General features: G+C 31.8%; 3 protein-coding genes across 3 annotated transcripts; 1 reads left to right on the forward strand and 2 right to left on the reverse strand.

Moving 5' to 3' along the window:
- Positions 1-1,356: 1,356 nt before the first annotated feature.
- Positions 1,357-3,464, reverse strand: LOC102621131 (class V chitinase CHIT5a-like). Its single transcript, XM_006483389.4, has 2 exons — positions 1,864-3,464; positions 1,357-1,681 (listed from the first exon to the last, which is right to left on the reverse strand). Exons 1-2 carry the CDS (start codon positions 3,296-3,298, stop codon positions 1,662-1,664), a joined length of 1,455 nt encoding a protein of 484 aa, XP_006483452.1. The 5' UTR covers positions 3,299-3,464; the 3' UTR covers positions 1,357-1,661.
- A 5,366-nt stretch (positions 3,465-8,830) lies between these two features.
- Positions 8,831-10,582, forward strand: LOC102620838 (zinc finger protein 3-like). The gene has a single exon (XM_006483388.4). The coding sequence runs from the start codon at positions 9,643-9,645 to the stop codon at positions 10,453-10,455; it is 813 nt and encodes a 270-aa protein (XP_006483451.1). The 5' UTR covers positions 8,831-9,642; the 3' UTR covers positions 10,456-10,582.
- A 3,643-nt stretch (positions 10,583-14,225) lies between these two features.
- LOC102620576 (uncharacterized protein At2g39795, mitochondrial) lies at positions 14,226-15,444 on the reverse strand. The gene is made up of 3 exons (XM_006483387.4): positions 15,121-15,444; positions 14,672-15,000; positions 14,226-14,580 (listed from the first exon to the last, which is right to left on the reverse strand). The coding sequence occupies exons 1-3, from the start codon at positions 15,355-15,357 to the stop codon at positions 14,421-14,423; spliced, it is 726 nt and encodes a 241-aa protein (XP_006483450.1). The 5' UTR covers positions 15,358-15,444; the 3' UTR covers positions 14,226-14,420.
- Between the last annotated feature and the right edge of the window lie 4,213 nt (positions 15,445-19,657).

Consider the following 19,657-nt stretch of genomic DNA (forward strand, 5'->3'; position numbering starts at 1 on the left):
ATGATTATATAGGGCACCATCATTTGACTATCCAATAATATCCTAATTTTGCCTTTCAAAAAAATTATTCTAATATTGGCTTTCAATTTTGTATGACATCAAAAGCCTCTCTCTCTCTCTCTCTCTCTCTCTCTCTCTCTCTCTTTCCAACATGGTTCATATATTACTGCCCTATGTCATTTAATAAACAATTTTAGAAGATTCATATGTTGGTGCAAAATCTTAAGATTCCTTGCTTTTTGAATTCACATGAGTTTGCTTTGGCTTGTTAAGGGGCATAGGGGGGAAGAATACAACTTAGCATGCTTCATAAAATGCTAATGTATGCTTAAGTTTAGCTAACATTGTCTCCTATAATGGATATATGCTCACAATATTAAAACATTTTGAGTGCCTTCCAATAATCTTCCCTTTCAATATTATATTTCTTGACATATCTTGTGACACTTCAAAAACATGTATGCTTCGCTAATATTTTATGGGATTTGGCAGAACCATGGAACAGAAAACAAGGACAGGAATAGAATGGGAAATTTTTATTTATATTAATCGTGTAAAAAAAATAAAGGAAGCATTTTGTTGAATGTTGAAACTCGTTCAGTTCTTTGATGCATTCAAATGCAATGATAAAATATTATTTGTTAAGAGGTTCACATTATTGAGAGAGGTAAATCATCTTGTCAGAATTTATATATTCTTTGACATTTGGGTGATATTATTGTTGCAGCAGATGGGAGTATCATGGGACTAATGCAATTCTTGTTCAAATGACTAGAATACAATACGTATATTCATAAAAATACACAATTAGAAAAAAGAATTTTGAGAGAATTTTATCGAAAGGTTTTTTAAGGGGGGAAAACAAACTACTGAACTACTTCATAATAAGCCCAAAAAGGAAAGATTATGCAAAGGAAAAGCCATGAATTAACAAGAAGAATAAATAAAGAAAAGCAGAGAATATTTGTAATGGTAAAAGAGAGGTTGGTGAACTAATTCATGTTTCGGTATCAATTTTGAGACCGAATTGTGCCGAAAGAAGTCTTACAATCACAACTACAATTTACAAGCCGCAAAGCAGGTGATAAAGCAACCTTTGGTATATGCCAACCAATTAAATATTCCTAGAGTGATGGTCCCAAAAGTTAATAATTCTACATCGTCAAAGCTTCTTAGTTATGTTTCTAAAATTAAAAAATAAAGCAAGAATTGTATGGTATCAAAGCCCAAAAAGGAAAAGGCAAAGAAAATATTCTATTTCCAGTTTCTTTCCAATGATTTACTAACTAAAATGATTTACATAAATTTCATGCAAAATTAAACTTTGACATTCTCTATTTAAAAACAAAACGGAGGTTGTTAATGGTTGAATAAGCACCCGTCACCCATATATGATATATCACGTGCAGTCATATATAATTAAGATTATAAATTACATGGCACTACATTACATTACAATTCTATTGATATACAATCAGAAGTCTATTTTAACCTACTTGAATATAGTTCATTTGAAGTTTAGTTAAAAATCTACTTTATCACCACATAATACACATAAAAAGACTTGAACCTTCAATCAAAACGAGGAGAATGATGCAGTAAATGAAATAAAATTTTGATTTAACCCGTTGAAATCCAGGAGCTTCCAAACGGTATCATCGTCATCGCCATGCTATTGAAGCTGCAGAGCCAACCATAATACAAAGTATAAGATAGATTAATTACTCAAAAAGTAACTCACATTTCATTTATAAATGGATAATGACTATGTTAAAGTTGATCTAAAATGGAATATTATTTCGTAACTATACAATTAAAATGATAAATAGTAAGTAGTATAAGTAGAAATTGATATTAAACTACCTTGTTTTGAGAGAGTCCAATCCTTGTCTTGGCCAATAGCCCAAAAGAAATACCCACCTAAGCCCTTTGATTTGGCAAACTGAACCTTGAGTTTAATGGACAGCACATCATCATACCCAATCCAAGAGTCCCCAGCAAAAGAATGATAAGCCACAGGCGTTGCATCGAACACAACAGCTGCGGTACCCTCCATGTTAAATTTAACAATTTGATTGTAAGTCAAGACTCCATCACCGGGTCCAACTCCCAAAGCCGGAGCGCCGATTCCGTTGACATCCGGATCCTTAAGCTTCCATGTTCGCCCATATAATGGTAGCCCCATCACCAGCTTCTGGGCCGGTACCCCGGCTTGAATCCATGACCCGATTCCATAGCTTGTACTAATGTTACTTCTAGGATCATTTAGTGCGGCATGTAACCCGGTGAAATTTTCCCATGACCCATGATAATCAAAGCACATTGGACTAACCCAATTCATGTATTTGTTAATTGCCTCAATTGGATAACCTCTAGGTCCACCATATATTGTAAATCTTGAAGCAAAATATACCGCTGCAGTTAATAAAAGAGGTGAAGTATTAGTGATCCTGGCTTCTTGATTTATAGATGTTCGCCATTGTTTAAATAACAATGCAAGATTTGACATATCTTGATCATTAGCTGGAAATTCCCAATCCAAATCAACACCATCAAAACCATACTTTCTTGCAATTTCAATTGTTGAATTTATGAATATTGCACGAGTTTCTTTAGTGCTAGCCATTTTGGAGAACACATTTGGGTCGCTACCTCCTCCTCCTATTGATAAAAGAATTTTGATATGTGAGTTTTGGACACGAAGGGTGCCTACTAGCTCAAGTAATTTTGCGTGGTCTAATAAAGTGACATTAAGTTTGAAAGTGTTCGGCTCAGGCAAGAGGAATGCGTAGTAAATATGAGTGAAATAAGACGTGTCGATTGAAGAAGCTGGAAAGTCATTAAACGATGGCCAATATGCTGCTTTGATTCCTCTGAAACGACGTGGAACCGGGGGGGATGGATATGGTTCCGGTGATGTGGGCCCAGGCTCGGATACGGGTGGAGAGAAATTCGGAGCTGGAAACTCAGGAATCGTAGGTACCGCGAGGTAAGATTCCGGGGCGGGCACCACTGGAGATGTGGGTACTGCCGTGTGAGGATCCGAGGCTGGAACCACAGGATATGGGGTTACCTCCGTGTAAGGATCCATACCCGGACCAGCGATGTAAGAAGGTGAAGGGGGTACTGGGGCTGGCCAAGGATGATCTGGAGGCATTGCTGTAGAGATTGAGTGACAGTCTTTGACAAAAGTGAAAACGATGAGCACTGGAATTAAAGGTGACATGAATTTGTATTTGGCCATGGTTGATATTTTCTTTGAGCTAATTGACAAAGAGCATAATGGGAGGCTAAACATTTATAGGGGACATAGACCTATGGTAAAATCGACATTCAATATTGCTTTGCTGTTTGGTTTGGATTCTATTGGCCGTTCGTTTTATTGGGACATGAGTAATTTGAACTTAATTATGGGGTCATCCTGGAGAAGTTAGGAAATCAAACAAAAGCAGGCCAATTTACAACAAAGGGAAGCCTACAAAAGGAAGCTGGACGTGATTTAGATAAAAAGACCCTAGAACAGAACTTTCAAATATTACGGCTATTTTTATAAATTTCCCCAATTTTAGGCCGATACGCATGTACCCTTCGAGTGGTCCAAGAACAGATACGGAGTCTTACTTTCATTAGATATTTTTAAGCAATCAAAATATAAAATGTTATTGGGGGACATTGAACATGCCATCCAATTCCACTTTTAAAGACATACAAAATAGTATATCGATTTCAAGAAAACAACAAATCGAAAAAGGGACTCGCCTGTCAATTTCTAAAATATCTAGGATTTTTATCTTTACATCAAGACACTTTAGGAGTTAGGGTGTCATTTTCCCGAGAATGAATATTGGTCCTTAAGAGGGTCTGCGAAAGCAACTTCATTGAAGTTGTAAGGCACAAGTGCCATATTATAAGAAAATTAGGTTGCTTTCTTTGATCATGTAAGACTTACATGCAAGAGTACAAAGGAATTAAGTCAGTTATAAGCGCAACTAGCAACTCTGCTTGTTGAATCAACCTCAAAGATTGTTGTCAACTTGGTAAAAGGTTTAAAAAGAAATATGAAGGAAATATCATGATTAATTGTCTAGATTTAAAATTGTATAGTTGTGAAAGATCGCTTCAAAATCATTCATGTGTTGAGGAATACCAACCAGACCGTTCATAAATTAGCTAAATATCTTATTAGCAATATGGGGTGTGTAACTTGATTGGAAGAACTTCCAGCTCATGCAACTATGCTTGTCTTTTCCCTTAAGTGCTTAATCAAAGTTCTCCATTTCAAAAAAAAAAAACTCTGCTGGTTGTGAATTACATTATGGACTAGTAATTTGGTCCATATCCGTTTTGTTGCAACCTCGGTCTTTTATAATTTTACTAGATTACTTGATTACATTATTCTGATCCTAATTTTGTCTCCAATCTTAAGTTTTGATGCCCACTTTGTATCTGAATTCCCCCCTGTTCACATGTGATGAAAAATATAAACCAAATTACTTTCACATTAAGTGACTATTATTAATAGGGGTGGCAATTTGAGTCAGGATTCGTTTATTCGATACGATTTTTTTCAAATTAAACAAGTTTATGTTTGAAAAAAATCGATTCGTTTAACAAATGGATGAATTCGATTTGATTTGTTAAGTAAATGAATCGGATTCGAGTTTGAAATCATTGGTATGTTTATTGGTTTAAAATTTGTTTGTATTTTATGGGATGTTAATTTTGTGGTTTTCTATTTTATTTTTGCTTATTAATTATTATTTTTGAAAATGAATTATAAACTAATCCAAATTTGATTCAATTAATTAATTTTGTATAGCAAACAAAGCAAATATTCATCTAATAAATGAATCAAATCTGAATCCTAAAGTTACCATTCGTTTAATAGTGATTTGAATTTGAATCCCTCAAATTCTGACGCAATTCATTTATGATCTGGTTCATTTATGTGTTTTGGCACACCTAAGTACTAGCACAAGCTTTCTTTGATTGTTTCTTTCTTCTAAAAAAAAAAAAATTAAGATTTGGTATGAGTCTAAATAGAAAGTCAAACTATTGACCCCCCTCTAAAAGTTTGTAACCCATTTTCCAATTATATTTCGTTTAACACAAAAGATGCCTTTTTTTTCAATAAACACTTTTTTCATTTATAAATCTTTCAATTTCTAATAATTTTTTCACTTTACAGTCTCAATATCTGTATTATTCTCTTCAAATTTTTTTATTATTTAATTTCTAAAAAAATTAAAAAAAATCTTAGAAAATAATGAATATTTTATGGGTATAGTACAATTTTTATTTCACCTTTAAACTTATTTACAAGAATTAGTGTGAGAATCCTTAAGAAATTGTTTACAGTGGGATAAAATATCTATATAATTTGTTTGATAAGTTGTATCCTAATTTGGTTGCTATGTTTATCATAAGAATTTTGTTTTGGGTTAGAAACTTACATCTTAAATTCAGATTGTTTTAATGATAATAAAAATAATAATAATACCATGCAAATAAAATAAATTGAATCGAGAGAAAAATATAAGTGGGATTAATTACTTAATTATCTTTGTATTTATTCTTATTTGTAATTGTAATATAATAGGAGTATTATAAGAGTAATAGAAGAGTGCTGGTAGGCGAGCTCTAATATAAATGAAAGGAAAAAAATATGTGAAGTGTATTGCGTCTTATTACATGCCCTTATTTATAGTACATTCAAGGCAATCAAAGTTTGTCAATTGTCCACAAGTCATGATTTTCTCTTGATTTGATCATGTTTTGAGCAAATAATTTAGGTGCTGATTGATAGTTAATAAATAAAAGAAATAAAAAAAGTTAAATCTTACCAATACACTACCACTAAAAAACACATAATAAAGTATCTTTAAAAGTTTAATAGAACTCAAATCAAAAGATGATTCTATTCTATTGTCCACACAAATGATGTGCACAAATTAAATGGATTGCTTTGCTTTACTTCTTTCAATTTCTCTAATGTGTGAAAACTCATTTTTATTTTAGGTGGTGCATTTTTTTCACTCTCATCAACTACGCCTATGTGGTGGGATCCAAAATTCCCCAACGAAAAGATGTAATTAGAGTGGAGCTTTTCACACTTTTCTAAAATCTTTATAACATCCATTTTGAATTTATTTTCTAAAATACCTTCAATCTAATTAATAAAGTACAAATTCATAAACTAAAATTAACTATCTTTTCATAAAATTTTATCAATCTTTTTTAAATGGCATACAAATCATAAAATATTAAATTTATCTTAAAAACTTTATTATATTATTTTTGTCTTGATAACTCTAAAATCTTATAATTTCTCAAGAAAAATCAACTAAAATTTAAAATATAAATATAAATTATGAAATTGGTGGGTGTAAAAAAATTATTAAAAGAATAATTTATCTAAGTATTTAATTAACTTTCCATTCAAACAATAAATGAATTAATGTGCGTTAGGTTATTTAAGTAATTTCAATTGAAAAAGAGTTTTAAGATGAATTTTTACGAGCGTCAAAAGGCCTATTCAAATATATAACATTTTAATAGTTTTAAAAAGAGTAGGCATTTTGACATCCCTCTAAGTTCCTTATAAATCCCTCTTTAATTAAAATTAGCCACATACCAAAAATAAATTAGTTCCTTTTTTGTTTTGAATGAAAATGTGATTAAATAATTAAGTAAATTATTCTCTAACAATATTTTCACACCCACCCCATTTCAAATATTTATATTTATATTTTAAATTTTAATTGAAAATATTTTTTTAGAATTTAGAATAATGAAAATAAAGATTATTTAGCAAGAAGAAAGAAAATAATTTAAGTTTTTAGGATTTGCACGTGGTTTATAAAAAAAATAAAAGAAATATTCTTTTTAGGGTGAAATTTAATGACAAGATTATTAATTTAAATTTATGGGTTAGTAAATTAAAATAGAAATTTTAGGGAATTAAAAAGGGGTGTTATACGGATATTTTAGGGGTGTTAAAAGCTCAACTCTTCAAGAATTGTAAGCCGAACTGAATGTAGGCTTTACAGTCTCTTGGCCTCGTCATGCTCATCAAAGATTTTAACATGTTGGGCTGACGAAGCCGAAGCAGTGCCTGAAGCTCCGTTAAAATCGTACATTTTTTTTTATGAATATTAGCAATTGGTTAAAATTTTAAACTTAAATCTGTTGTATTATTATCATCCTAAACATTCTAATAATTGAACCAACTAACACTAAAAAAAAAAAAAAATCTGTCTTTTGATTATCACAAGCTGTTACTTTGACGTATATTTGTATTTAGCTAAAATTTAATTAGACAACTCTTAATAGAAAGAACGAGTGAAAGCTAAGAAAATCACTTTAACACTTATGATATAGCTCAAGTTGGTGGTCGTGTTCACAAAATAATTTTTATTTTTTTTTGGGGAACAGAAAATTTTTTTTTCTCCCTTTTTCTAGACCCAATTGAGTTGAACTTTGACACAAAGGCATGTTTTGACATAAAGTTACATGTTTTCTTAGGTTTAAACAAACAGTTTCTCTAAGGCATGACCATGCACATAACTTTCTGGAAATGGGAAAATTCATGTCGACAAATGATCTCTCCATAACTATTTTAGCTTCATGTTAATTTACCTAACTTAATGGTACTTTTACATATTGTATTAAATGTACCAGCAAAGAATTTAGTGGATACAAAAGAGAATAATCGCCACCCACCGAAAATGAGAAAGCCACTGGGTTTTTTTTTAAGAAAAGAAGTGAGCATAAACGACTTTCGTTTGGTAATTAAACACACAAGACAGAGCCACTTGGCCATGCAAGTTTCTCAAAGGCTAATGGGTACGGTTGAGGGGAAAGTAAGGGAAACGATATAACACTTTCATGGGTTTCTTTTTTGGAAGGGTTTCAATTTCATTTGCATGTATGGATTTGTTTATTAAGACTAGACAAGAGATCTCAAAAAGAGATTTGGTTCAATCTGATTAGACAACTTAATTGTCTAAAGAATCATATGGGGTGTTTTGTATTCCATAAACAAATTAAAACACCCAATACAAATAAAATGCCAAAGTCCACTGTATTCGCACATTTCTTCTTTCTTTTTGGAACTTTTTTGATGTGGGGGTTTTAATTGGATGAAAAGATATCAGTTGGCTATAATAAAGTATTTAGTTGAAAAAAAGCTAATTAAAGCTAAGGTAGTGCTTATCTCCAGGGGTTTAATTATGGGGATTTGTTCATGTTTAAACTAATAATTAAAATATCCAACAAACTTATGCTTAAACATGACCCAGCACTACGAAAGGAGAGGGACTCCACATAGGCCTTTAGCCCTTTACCATTTCTTTGTCGGCCATTCCTCTTGGCCCCCACCTTTCACGGCACATACGACAAACCTAATTTGATCATGACATCTAATGTGGTGTTTTACCTTATTGCCCCCCTTCTAACTTATTATTCATCTAATCCACCCAAGAAGAAAAGAAGAAGGCCATTTCCATGTATGGCTACAGATTAATTAATTTCTAAGATATTTTTTGGTTTATTATTGCTTTTCTATGCTCTAACATCTAATTCAAATAAGGTCTTGGGAGACTTAAATATGTCTCTTAAATTTTTGCTTTATGAGAATTTGTTTGACATAGTTATGTTGTTATTGTAGAATAAAAACTTTCTATCATTATGAATATTTTTTCGGTGCATTAAATCATCTAGTATCCGAGATCACATTGGATCCGATTAATTCACATGTGAGCTGGGTAAAACCACTAGGGCGGTAAAAATTTTTCCAACAAGTATTTAACGCAGCTGAATTCACAAGTTTCGAATCGAATTTGATAATACTACTAATTGTTTGGTTGGTTTAAATAACATAACACAACTGTCAAAAAGTTAAAATAAACGAATCCTAAAAAAATATAAAAAAAAAAAAAAAAATCCTACGAATTTTTGTTGTGACATTCGTGGAACTCATAAATGGGTTAATTGAATTGACAAGCATGGAGGAATCTTCATAAAAAAGAAGAAGATAAAGAAAGAAAGAACGGAAAAAAAGAAAAGAAAAGAAAATATTTAAAAAAATGAGAAGCTAAAAACACCCATCTGAGGAAGTAGAAAGAGCCCCACAAAAGGAGAAGAAGAACAAGCAGCTCAAAGCATATAATAACAAGAGACATAGTGACCCTTCGAAGTACATAGGAGAGTTGTGTGGTCTACTTTTGTCCCCCATGATATTTTTTGAGAGCTTGCACATGGCCATAACAACCTAACACCAGCAGCATGCAAGAATAAAGAGGACACTATGATATGAGCATTTCAGTATCTGAAAATTGTCTAGTGAAATCACTAGCCTTGATGAGCATACATGCAGTCCAATGACAAGCACTCAAGAAACGATCTATCAAGAAATGTCAGCTCTATGATGGATAGATGTGGCTACCTGTTTGTATGTGTGTGTAACCCACCGATACCTATGATTTTTTAGAAAAAAGTTGGGAATAGTGAATCCTTGCCATATATAGTAGAACAAAAAACTTTTATACTAAATAATTCCCATCAAAAGACTGTATTATCCCCTTTTTCATTTTTCCTAACCAACCAATAAAGAGAGCATAGGCTCAAGAAGTTTTCTCTCATATGGAATCACTTAGTAAAGATCCAAGCCCTTCAGAGGCATCGAGCATCATCTCAACTCCGGAGGAAAACAAAGTAGGGGATCATGAAGAAGAAGCAAAAGCTACTCTTTCGTTTGATCTAAACCTTGATAGAAGTGATTCTGATGATCAAGGTTTCAATCAAGAGCTCAATCTCATTGACAGCCTAAACAACACGGGCTCATCATCTCAAATTTCTTCAGAAACTCCTCACGCAACTAATGATCACCCCTCTGAGCAAAGAGTGTTCTCATGCAACTACTGCCAAAGAAAATTCTACAGCTCACAAGCTCTTGGTGGGCACCAAAATGCTCATAAAAGAGAGAGAACTTTAGCAAAAAGAGGTCAAAGAATAGGCACATACACAGCAGCCTCACCTTTCGCTTTTGGGCAGCCATACTTGCACCAAAATCACTACTCTAGCATCTCTTCACTTCCTCTCCACGGTGCTGCTTATAATAGGTCTCTTGGAATTCAAGTTCACTCAATGATTCACAAGCCTAGTCATACATCTACTTCTCATGGGAATGGAAATATTTATGGACATAACAATTGGTCTAGGCCTCCTATTGAGCAGCAACCAGCAATTGGAAGGTTATCTTCAATGGAGAATTATTATTCAACAGCGGCTGCAGCAACATCATCCCGTAGATTCAGCTTAGTTAGAAATATGATGGGCTCTTCTTCTCAGGTAGATCATGGGGCAACAAGGAATTATTGGTGGGAAAATGGTGGCGGTGGTTTGAAAAATAATCAAGAGGAAATGAAGAAGCTTGATTTGTCACTCAAGCTCTGATCAAGTTTCTTCTAGATATTTTTTTTATCTTTATTTTTAACTTAATTTTCATAGCATCCTAATTGAGATTTTGTTAATTATCATGTATATTATTCACAAAGAAGTTTTGAGAGTTTTTCATTTTTCATTTTTCATTTGTCCTTACATGTTCTAACTTTAATTTTATTCAAACCTAGACGCTTGCATTGGTTTGTGAATAATCAGTGTGTATAGTATCCTAAGCATGGCACAAACATTAAGAATAATCTGAAACACACAAGGGTTATTTTCGAAAAATTTTGAACCAACATGCAGAAAAACTAAACTTCAAAATCAAACTTGCATAGACAGTTAAAAGGAAAATCTTTGCAATAATGACATTTAGCAGTTAAAACTTAAAAAGATCTCACATTCTTCACAACTTTCCCCTTATACATCTAATTCGATACATAGTTACATAGTACTGCTTATTCAAATTTTATATAAAACTAAAATGACCCTAAAATCAGACCAAAGAGGTAACGTGTGAATTTGTCAACACTACAAGGAGAAACCCAAATGGGGGAATTCGATGAATTTAGATTAAGACGTGTTCTATTTACTTCAATTAAATGCAAGTATTTTTGTCCTCTATTGAGAAGCATGTCCTGTGTCGTTTTCAACAACTGATCTCAAAATCTAGAAAAGATTTTATTTTGTATTAAAATATTGGTGATAGTCAGCCTAGATTGCATCACATCTATCATAATTCCTTATTAATTTCTTCATATGGTTGGTAAAGTTAAGTTGTATGCTAACCTGGCTGGACCCAACAAATGGGCACTTCCCATTTGCTCCAAATTCAACTTCTCCATCGTCAGCCTCATTATACTTGTCCCCTCAACGCAAAAAGTTTTTATGAAGTGCCATGAGTTAGGCCTTGGATGAATGGATGTTGCTTTTAAGCACTCAAACAAACAGATTTCTGGCGAATTGGAACCAAGCAGAATGGATAAGAATACAAGACACAGTAAGTCGATAATTAGGAATCTGGGAAAATAAAAATGGGACACGCCAAATAATGGAGATCATAATATGCAATGGGCAATTCATTTGCCTTCACTGTTGGATCAGGATTGGGTTTTACTATTCTTGTATAGGGTCAAGATAGTAGCATTTCATACACTTCCGGAGCCTGCACCTGATGAATTTCCGTGTGTCAATAACTAAAAGGACAGAGGTCATTACATCCACCGCGGATGGAACAAACCAACAAGTTTGGAGATTAGTTGGCATAGGACTGTTATAGGTTTGTTATAGGTTTATCAAGATACTCAGATCGAGACTTAAAAATATAATTACGTTAAATATTTGTTAGAATAATTTTATCGTCTTAATGATCCTACTTGACTCGAATATAGATTAATCGGAACCTAATATGGTCTTCAGATATGATATAGTTTAATATACTGAGAAAAAAAAAATGAAACAATACCTTTTAAATATCCTTTATCGGCGTGTTCACGTTTAAAAACAAACAAGCAAGTAGAACTGGGAAAAGCTTCAGCTCATTTACTAAATAGATGCCTGCGGCAGTTTATGTTACTATGACTTACGATGAATTTACATCAAACACCATAATCCAAGATTGTGTAAAAGACAAGCAACCTCAGGACTGTAGATTTGACTTGGCTAATCTTGGAAGACAAATTAGGTGGCTGCAATAATTAATCAGCCTTTATGGTTTTTGACAAAAAATAATAAAAAATCAATGTAATGTGACCATAATGAATAATTATGAAGCTATACCCACATCTAACAATATTTAAACGGGGGTCCTGCCGACATAATCCACTGCCTTTCTCCAAAATAAAAAGTGAAAATCAATCTCTGGATTCTTTCATGGGTGAATCCACAACTTAGCCTAAGCTTCTCCTTCAACTGCATACAAAACAATAATTGGCCCCGATTCACCTTCAATTCAAACTAAGCCAGTGAAAAAATGCACAACTTTAACTAAGGAAAGCTTGAATGATCTTAAAAGTATATACTATTGCAGATTATTTTTTCACGGACACTAGCTGAATGCAACCTTCTTACTGTTTACAAAAACCTTGAATATGAGAGAGAGCTCACAACAATATATGTTAAAGAAATCCAAAAACACAGCGGCGCATGAGATGGGAAACATGATGATTAGGAGTAGTCTAGTAAACTTTCTCTTATCTAATCAGTCCTGCAAACACAATGCCATAAAATACATACATAATAAATCTGATCTAAAAAAAATGTCAATATAACAATGGAAAATGAATGAAGTTATAGGAAAAAGATTTAAGTCATGGAAAAATAACACTATAAAGCAGATGGCTTGAGGAATCAGTCTCATTAATTCACTGGAAAAATTTATACCCAGTTTGACTTGATTTGGAAACTTATGCTAACCGTTTAAACATTATAACACCCACCACCCTTGATACATCACCTAAAATGTTTTTAAGACCAGGACTGCACAAACAGTGCATAACATATGTAGTCCATCTCACCACCATCACTATATATATTAGTATCTCAGTCAAATTAGTGAAAGCAATTTAAATCTCTCACAAGATGGTAACAAGGACCTACTATGGTTTTGTGGTTCAATAACACTCATCTTTGCCCATTACCACACGTACACATATAGTAGCATCAGCCTTGTCTAAATTTTATCACAGAAAGAGTATCCTGATCATGATGCTGTAGGAGTTTACCCCCAAACATAATGCTTGAGCAATCTGCCACATGGTTCCTGGCCCTAGTGCAACCAACAGATGGCCTGCGCAGTTGGTGTCTTTTCGTTCAATTTGTGAATTCAATAATTATAGAATCAGATTGGGAATATCTTGATCCAATGAAAGTAAATTTACATGTGTATGATTTCTTTTTTTTTTTTTAATTTTTTTAATCTGATTTTTGGTGTCTCATTTACGAACTTTTATATCTATCACTCCAGTCCTACAAGCACATAGACATAAACTTCAGACCAAATATGTAGAGAGACTATTGATGCCTAAGCAGCAATCATATTCTACTCTCTCTCAACCAAAAGACAGTATCCGCTAACTACATACCAGCAGACTTGAAGATTGGTTAACAAAGAAAGTACATTTGCACAGCTGGTATAATAGAAAATGAGCAGGTAAGAAAGTAAAGACCTTTGATCATACCACGTTGTTTATTGAGATGTTGTCGTGGTCAGATTAATTGAAGGTTCACTAACAAACAACTGATACAATGTGTTCAACTATTAACAATTCCGATACAACCATCCATTTGATTATTTCACCTCTATTTCCATAAGATTCGAGAGGAATAAAATGGTTATCGTTTTAGCCCATGCGCAAGAGAGAAAAATAAGATTCGAAAGTAATATTTTATCAAACTAGCAGAAAAGTCATGGAGATAATATCCTGTAATATTGTGCATCTCCAGAGAATCAGAAGTACCAAGAAGAAGAATCATGACTATCCATAAGGCCCAATATTAGGCATTCTTAACACACCAACAGTGATTGAATCTTTAATCTTTTGGAGGCAAATATTGGAGAAATTTAGACCCAAAAACAAATCTTTCTTCTAGTTTCCCTTTTATAAAATCAAAATATTTAAGAAACAATCTGTTGAGCAATCATTATGGATATTATCAAATTATAGCATGAAAAATAAATCTCATCATCTACACAACTAAACAAACTTATACACATAAAACAGTTGCCAGTGCCAGCATAATTCGTCAATCTCTGCTGGGAATCTCAAAATAGGACTAGAAAATAAAAGCAGAAGAAGTCCATAACATATTGAGATATCAATTACTTTGAATTGTATTTCATATTTGAGTAGCTACATTCTATAAGTAGTCAAAACCTCTAACAACAAAGCATGATAACAGCCAACTAGTCAAGCTAATCAATGCAAAATTACGAATTTAACAAGCAGCCTTATAAAGGCACCGTGAACAAAGTTCATTTATTTTTCAACCAAAGACTTAATCTTTCCCAACCATGTAATAAGTTCAATTCTATCCTTATTTATCATATACTCGTGCAAGAAAGCACAGAGTTCATCATTTACCCCTCTTGCCTCCAAGTACCGCCGAAACACCTTCTGAAGCTTTTCACACACAGACCTGAGAAACAGTAATCACATATCAAAACTAAGATACCAAACCAAAGACCTCAAAAGCAGCTTTTAGGGTAGTATTGAAAATATAATCATACCCAAAATGAGGTCCCTTGTAAAGACTAGGGCGCTTGTTATCATTGGTACGCACATAAAGTTTATGAATTACTAAAGAATCTGGCCATGCAGAGCACCAGCACTCAATGGCATCAGAATAATTTTCCTTGGATATGCAAACTAACAAGCTAATATGAAGACGCACGTTTTCACCGGTGCTGTCGTCTCCAGGTTTAGGAACTACTTCGACAGCATCAACCATTGAGACTTTGATTTCGATATCTTCAATCTCTCCATATTTCGCCTTCATTATCATTAATTGCTTTCCTGGTTGATCTTCAACTGTATACGAATTGAATTTCGTAGCAGGCTATGTGAATGTGATCGCCGGAATTTTTTTTAAAAAGAAAAAAAAATCATTTTTTTTCCCGGGAAACAAATAGAAAGCAAATTAAAATATTTATAACAATGTGCAAGTTGTTGTAGTTACCTGATGAGGAGGGGCGTACTCGATCTGGTACTCGATTTCATTGCGGAGGATTCTGAGAATGTTAGCTTCGAAGGGCGATTTGGTAATTGTATCAGTGGAGTAGGGACTCGATTGGAACGGAAATGTTGAGATGGCATTTCGTGATTGGCAATGGAGTCCGTTAATTAGGGCTTTCGAGGTAGCGGAATAAGAAGAGAAAAGTGTTCGTTGTGCTGCAGAGCGGATTAGGCCAGCCATGAGACTCCGAATTTTGATTTGCTATGTATTTATTTGAGGGTTTTGAGTTTGGGAATTGAGAGGGAGGAGGAGGCTTTGTTGCCTTTGAATACAGACCGACGTGTCGTACGTAGTTTTAAACGAATCGTCGTTCGGCCTTCACACAAACAATTGAGATCAAGCCCATATTTCCTATCTGGGCCGTATTATCGCAGCCGTTATATTTTGTGGAGGTGGGGGCTTTTCGGAATTAACTGGGGGATTATCAGCATTACATTGCTCGGTCTATTTGTCCCCAAAATCAGAAACGCATCCGATTGTTTCAGAAATAAGCTTACTCTCGCGGTTTCGTGAGAGTATTAACATAGCACATGAATTTTGGTGGCTATGTTATTTAAGAAGTTTTAATGGACATTACAATATCATAATATATTAATGTCCCTGTCTTTATTTTAAATGAAAAATAAATTTTTTAAACAATTATTACTAATATTTACACTTAGACAACTATTAAGATTATTTTATAACAAATCTATAAAGTGCATCTCAATTTTCTATACTCACTAGGGTTACAAAAATATCCAATCCACCCGATAGGAAAGGGCTATGGGTCCATTTGTGATTACATTGAACGGCTCAAAAATAATTTTCAGAAATTAAAAGTTAATTTTAGTGATTGTTAAATTTTTTTTTTAAAAAAATATTTTTGGAAAAATCATCTCGTCTTACAAAGAACTTTGAAAAGTAGGGAAGTTGTGGTTTTTTAAAATTTGATTTTGATAATCAATTTTATATTTAATACAATCTCATATATATATATATCCTCATATATATTATAAAAATACAAAATTATTCTTATTAATTAAAGAATAAAATCATTAACTTTAAAGAGATTATTTTTATTACTAATTATGTTGATATAACAAAATAAAAGATAAAATTACTAATATAAAATATTTATTTTAGGTATCAATTATTATATATACACAATAAACAATATCATATATATATATATATATATATTGATAAATGTATAAATAAATTTTATTTAATACTATGTCAAATCCAATAATTTACAACAGTTTAATAATAAGATTTATACAACTATTTTTAAAACTCATAATATTTTTAAAAATAAATTTTATCATATAGTTAATTTATTTTTTTAGCAAATGATCATTTTCACATAATATTAATTATTTTAAAGATTACAATATTATTAAATTGACCCTATCTCTACTCAGATATTTAATTGAGGGCTTCTGGCTTCTTTTGTCTATTTCTAAAAAGTAAATAAGTGTTTATTGAGAAACTTCGGATTATGGTGTCTTTCCTTATCTTTGCCCATTTCATGTAGGTTATATTGATATGATTAATTGTTATCGGATCTGTTGCGTGGACCATACAGCACCCGACATCCACTAGCAACAATAATTTCACGTTGCCTAGCTACCTGAATCTGACACATTATAATTATCACAAGGCCCCCCCATTTTGATGGCACCAGCTTTCCCTTTCGACAAAATAGAGAGTAGGGGTGGATTTTTTTTCAAAGTTTGTTAGATAGATTTTTGAATTATTCTTTGATAAATTTTAAATTGTAGTGTGTGTGTGTGTATAAATTATCAATATATGAAAATTATAAAAAAAAAAAAACCAAATTTTGTGCGTGACAAAATCAATTTCGTACGGGGATCAAGGACTAGACTGCAATTGGTTCCACCATCTATTACCTTACTTTATCCATTAATGTATTTTGAATATTTCAAATTAACCCAGCGAAATTCCAGTATCTTTGACTATGAATCTTCAACTTTAGGGCTAATGTGGATATCAGAATTTCACCCGTATTGAATTCTGGGATCATGGAGTTATTTCTACAAATGGATTATAAATTTACTTTCGGAATCGTCTAGACCATGCAGGAATAATAAATTTACAAAATGGATAATAAAATATTATACAATCATTCACACTTTTGTATTGAATTATACATATACACGATAATGATGCACTTGCTACAATTAAAATATTTCACTACAGTCCAACAAGTGCATAGATAAGTTAGTAAATGATTGTTTTAACTTAAGTAAGGTCTTCGATTCGAGAGTTAGGAAGACAGTTGCGTTAAATACATGTTAGAAAAATTTTATTATCCTAATATTCTTATCCGACTTAAATTTAAATTAGTCGAGACTTAATGTAATTTTTAAATATTAAATAATTTAATATATATATTAAAAAAAATTCACTTGTAGGATAAAAAAACTCCACTACCAAAAAAAACAAAAGAATCACTATAAGACAAACTTTGGGGGGGGGGGGGGGGGGATATCTCGCATAAATTGATTGCACAATCTCATCTGTCGTTATATAATTGATTAAATAAAAGCACAACCCACACAATATATTTTATTATTTAATTTTCAATCAATCAATCAATCATATTATGGCACATAATTGATAAAAAATTATGTTGAGATTAGTTTAGAAATTTACTCATAATAACAACGTCTAAAAAGAAATGTATTCATATTTTATATTTTTATGAAAAGAAAAATTACCTATCAATGCCGTTAGACAATAAGCCCCATTCGGGCGTTCACCAATGGCAATTGTCAAACAAATTAAATTAATATAAGCAATGAGATCAGCGCCAAAATTTTGATACATTTGGAACTTCATGCCCAGTTAATTAATCCCAAAAAAATAAAAAAAAAAATTATGAAGCAAACGCCCGTGCCTTTAATGCATAAGCACGGGGCGATAGTTCGTGCCGAAGCCGACGGTACGGCGCATGTTATGATTGCCCGTGGATCCAAAGTTCATCTATTCTTCCACTTCACATCTCTACGAGGCGCACAACTCAATTTAATATTCGTCAAAATTACTAAATTAATCGAAAGAGAAGCATTTTTCAAGCTACTGATAGTTATGACATGATTCTCGTCAGTTTGAATTTATATAATATAACGTAATTTGAAAATCAATAGTATTCAACTTAATTAAATGGAATACTTAGTTTGTATTTCAATTAATGTGGTAAATAATGCGTTCGATATATTATTAGTTGAAGTGATAGATTATTTTTTATGCGTAATTATTTTTAATTCAAATATGCAGTAAATTTATATTCTGACACATTAATTAAGATACAAATTAAATATCTAAACTAAGTAAGCATAGCTTCACTCTTTGAAAACATATATCGAATCAAAATTATATATTTTTTCTTTCATATAAGCTTGTATATTTATGATTGATACAATTAAATTTTACTCTACACTTACAAATAAATATAATACATTTGGTTAAAATCCTTGATTGGACTGATCGACATCTTATTTCTTTTATAGTGTGTTTACTTGAGGGTTTAGGCGATGAGAATGAAAGAATTGGAATGAAACTTATGTTTACTTGACAAAATATAATTTAGAAATGAGAATAAAATATGTGGGTCCCACATAATTTAAGAATAAGATAAGAGAATCTCATTCTCATGAGGGTTGGGAATGAGAATGAAACTCTTGTTTACTTTTGTATCCTTCTAATTTTTTTATATTTCCCGAATTATTCTCGTTCAAATCACAATTAATTTTATTATTTTAAATGTCATATTATTATTAATAAATTTTATTAAATTTATTATTTTAGTTATTATTAATTATTGTTAATAATTTATTAATTTTTATTAATTATTGTTAATAATTTATTAATTTTTATTAATTATTTTATTATTATTTTTATTAATATTATCATTATTAACATAATTTTTTATTAATTTTATTTTTTAATTAATATCATTTTTATAATAATATTTATATATGTAACTAGTTACTGAAAATTATATTATTTAATATTATGGGTATTTTGGTAAATTGATTCTTATTCCCATTCCCATTCCTCATTCCCATTTATTTTGTCAAGTAAACACATTAATAACATTGCAATACACTCTCATTTTCATTTATTTTTGTCAAATAAATATTAGAATCTCATTCTTATTCCAACACATTCACATTCTCAACCCATTTTTATTTTATGAAATAAACGTACCATTAACTCAAAGACGAAGGAATATAATGTTAAAAAAATATATATATAATTGAAACTTACATAAGTATTTAATATAATCAGATTTTACCCCATATTTTTTTAGGCTTACTTCGAACTTAACCGTGAACATCTGCGCCTAAATTAATCTATCTAAATGTCCCCTAAATTCCGTAACCGTAAAAAATTAATTATCATTAAAATCCGTGACATACTCAAGCCCAACGCATTTTCTTTTAAAAAATATACTTTTACAGTGCCTCCATAT

The sequence above is a fragment of the Citrus sinensis genome, chromosome 1, assembly GCF_022201045.2.
Source record: "Citrus sinensis cultivar Valencia sweet orange chromosome 1, DVS_A1.0, whole genome shotgun sequence".
Taxonomy (NCBI): domain Eukaryota; kingdom Viridiplantae; phylum Streptophyta; class Magnoliopsida; order Sapindales; family Rutaceae; genus Citrus; species Citrus sinensis.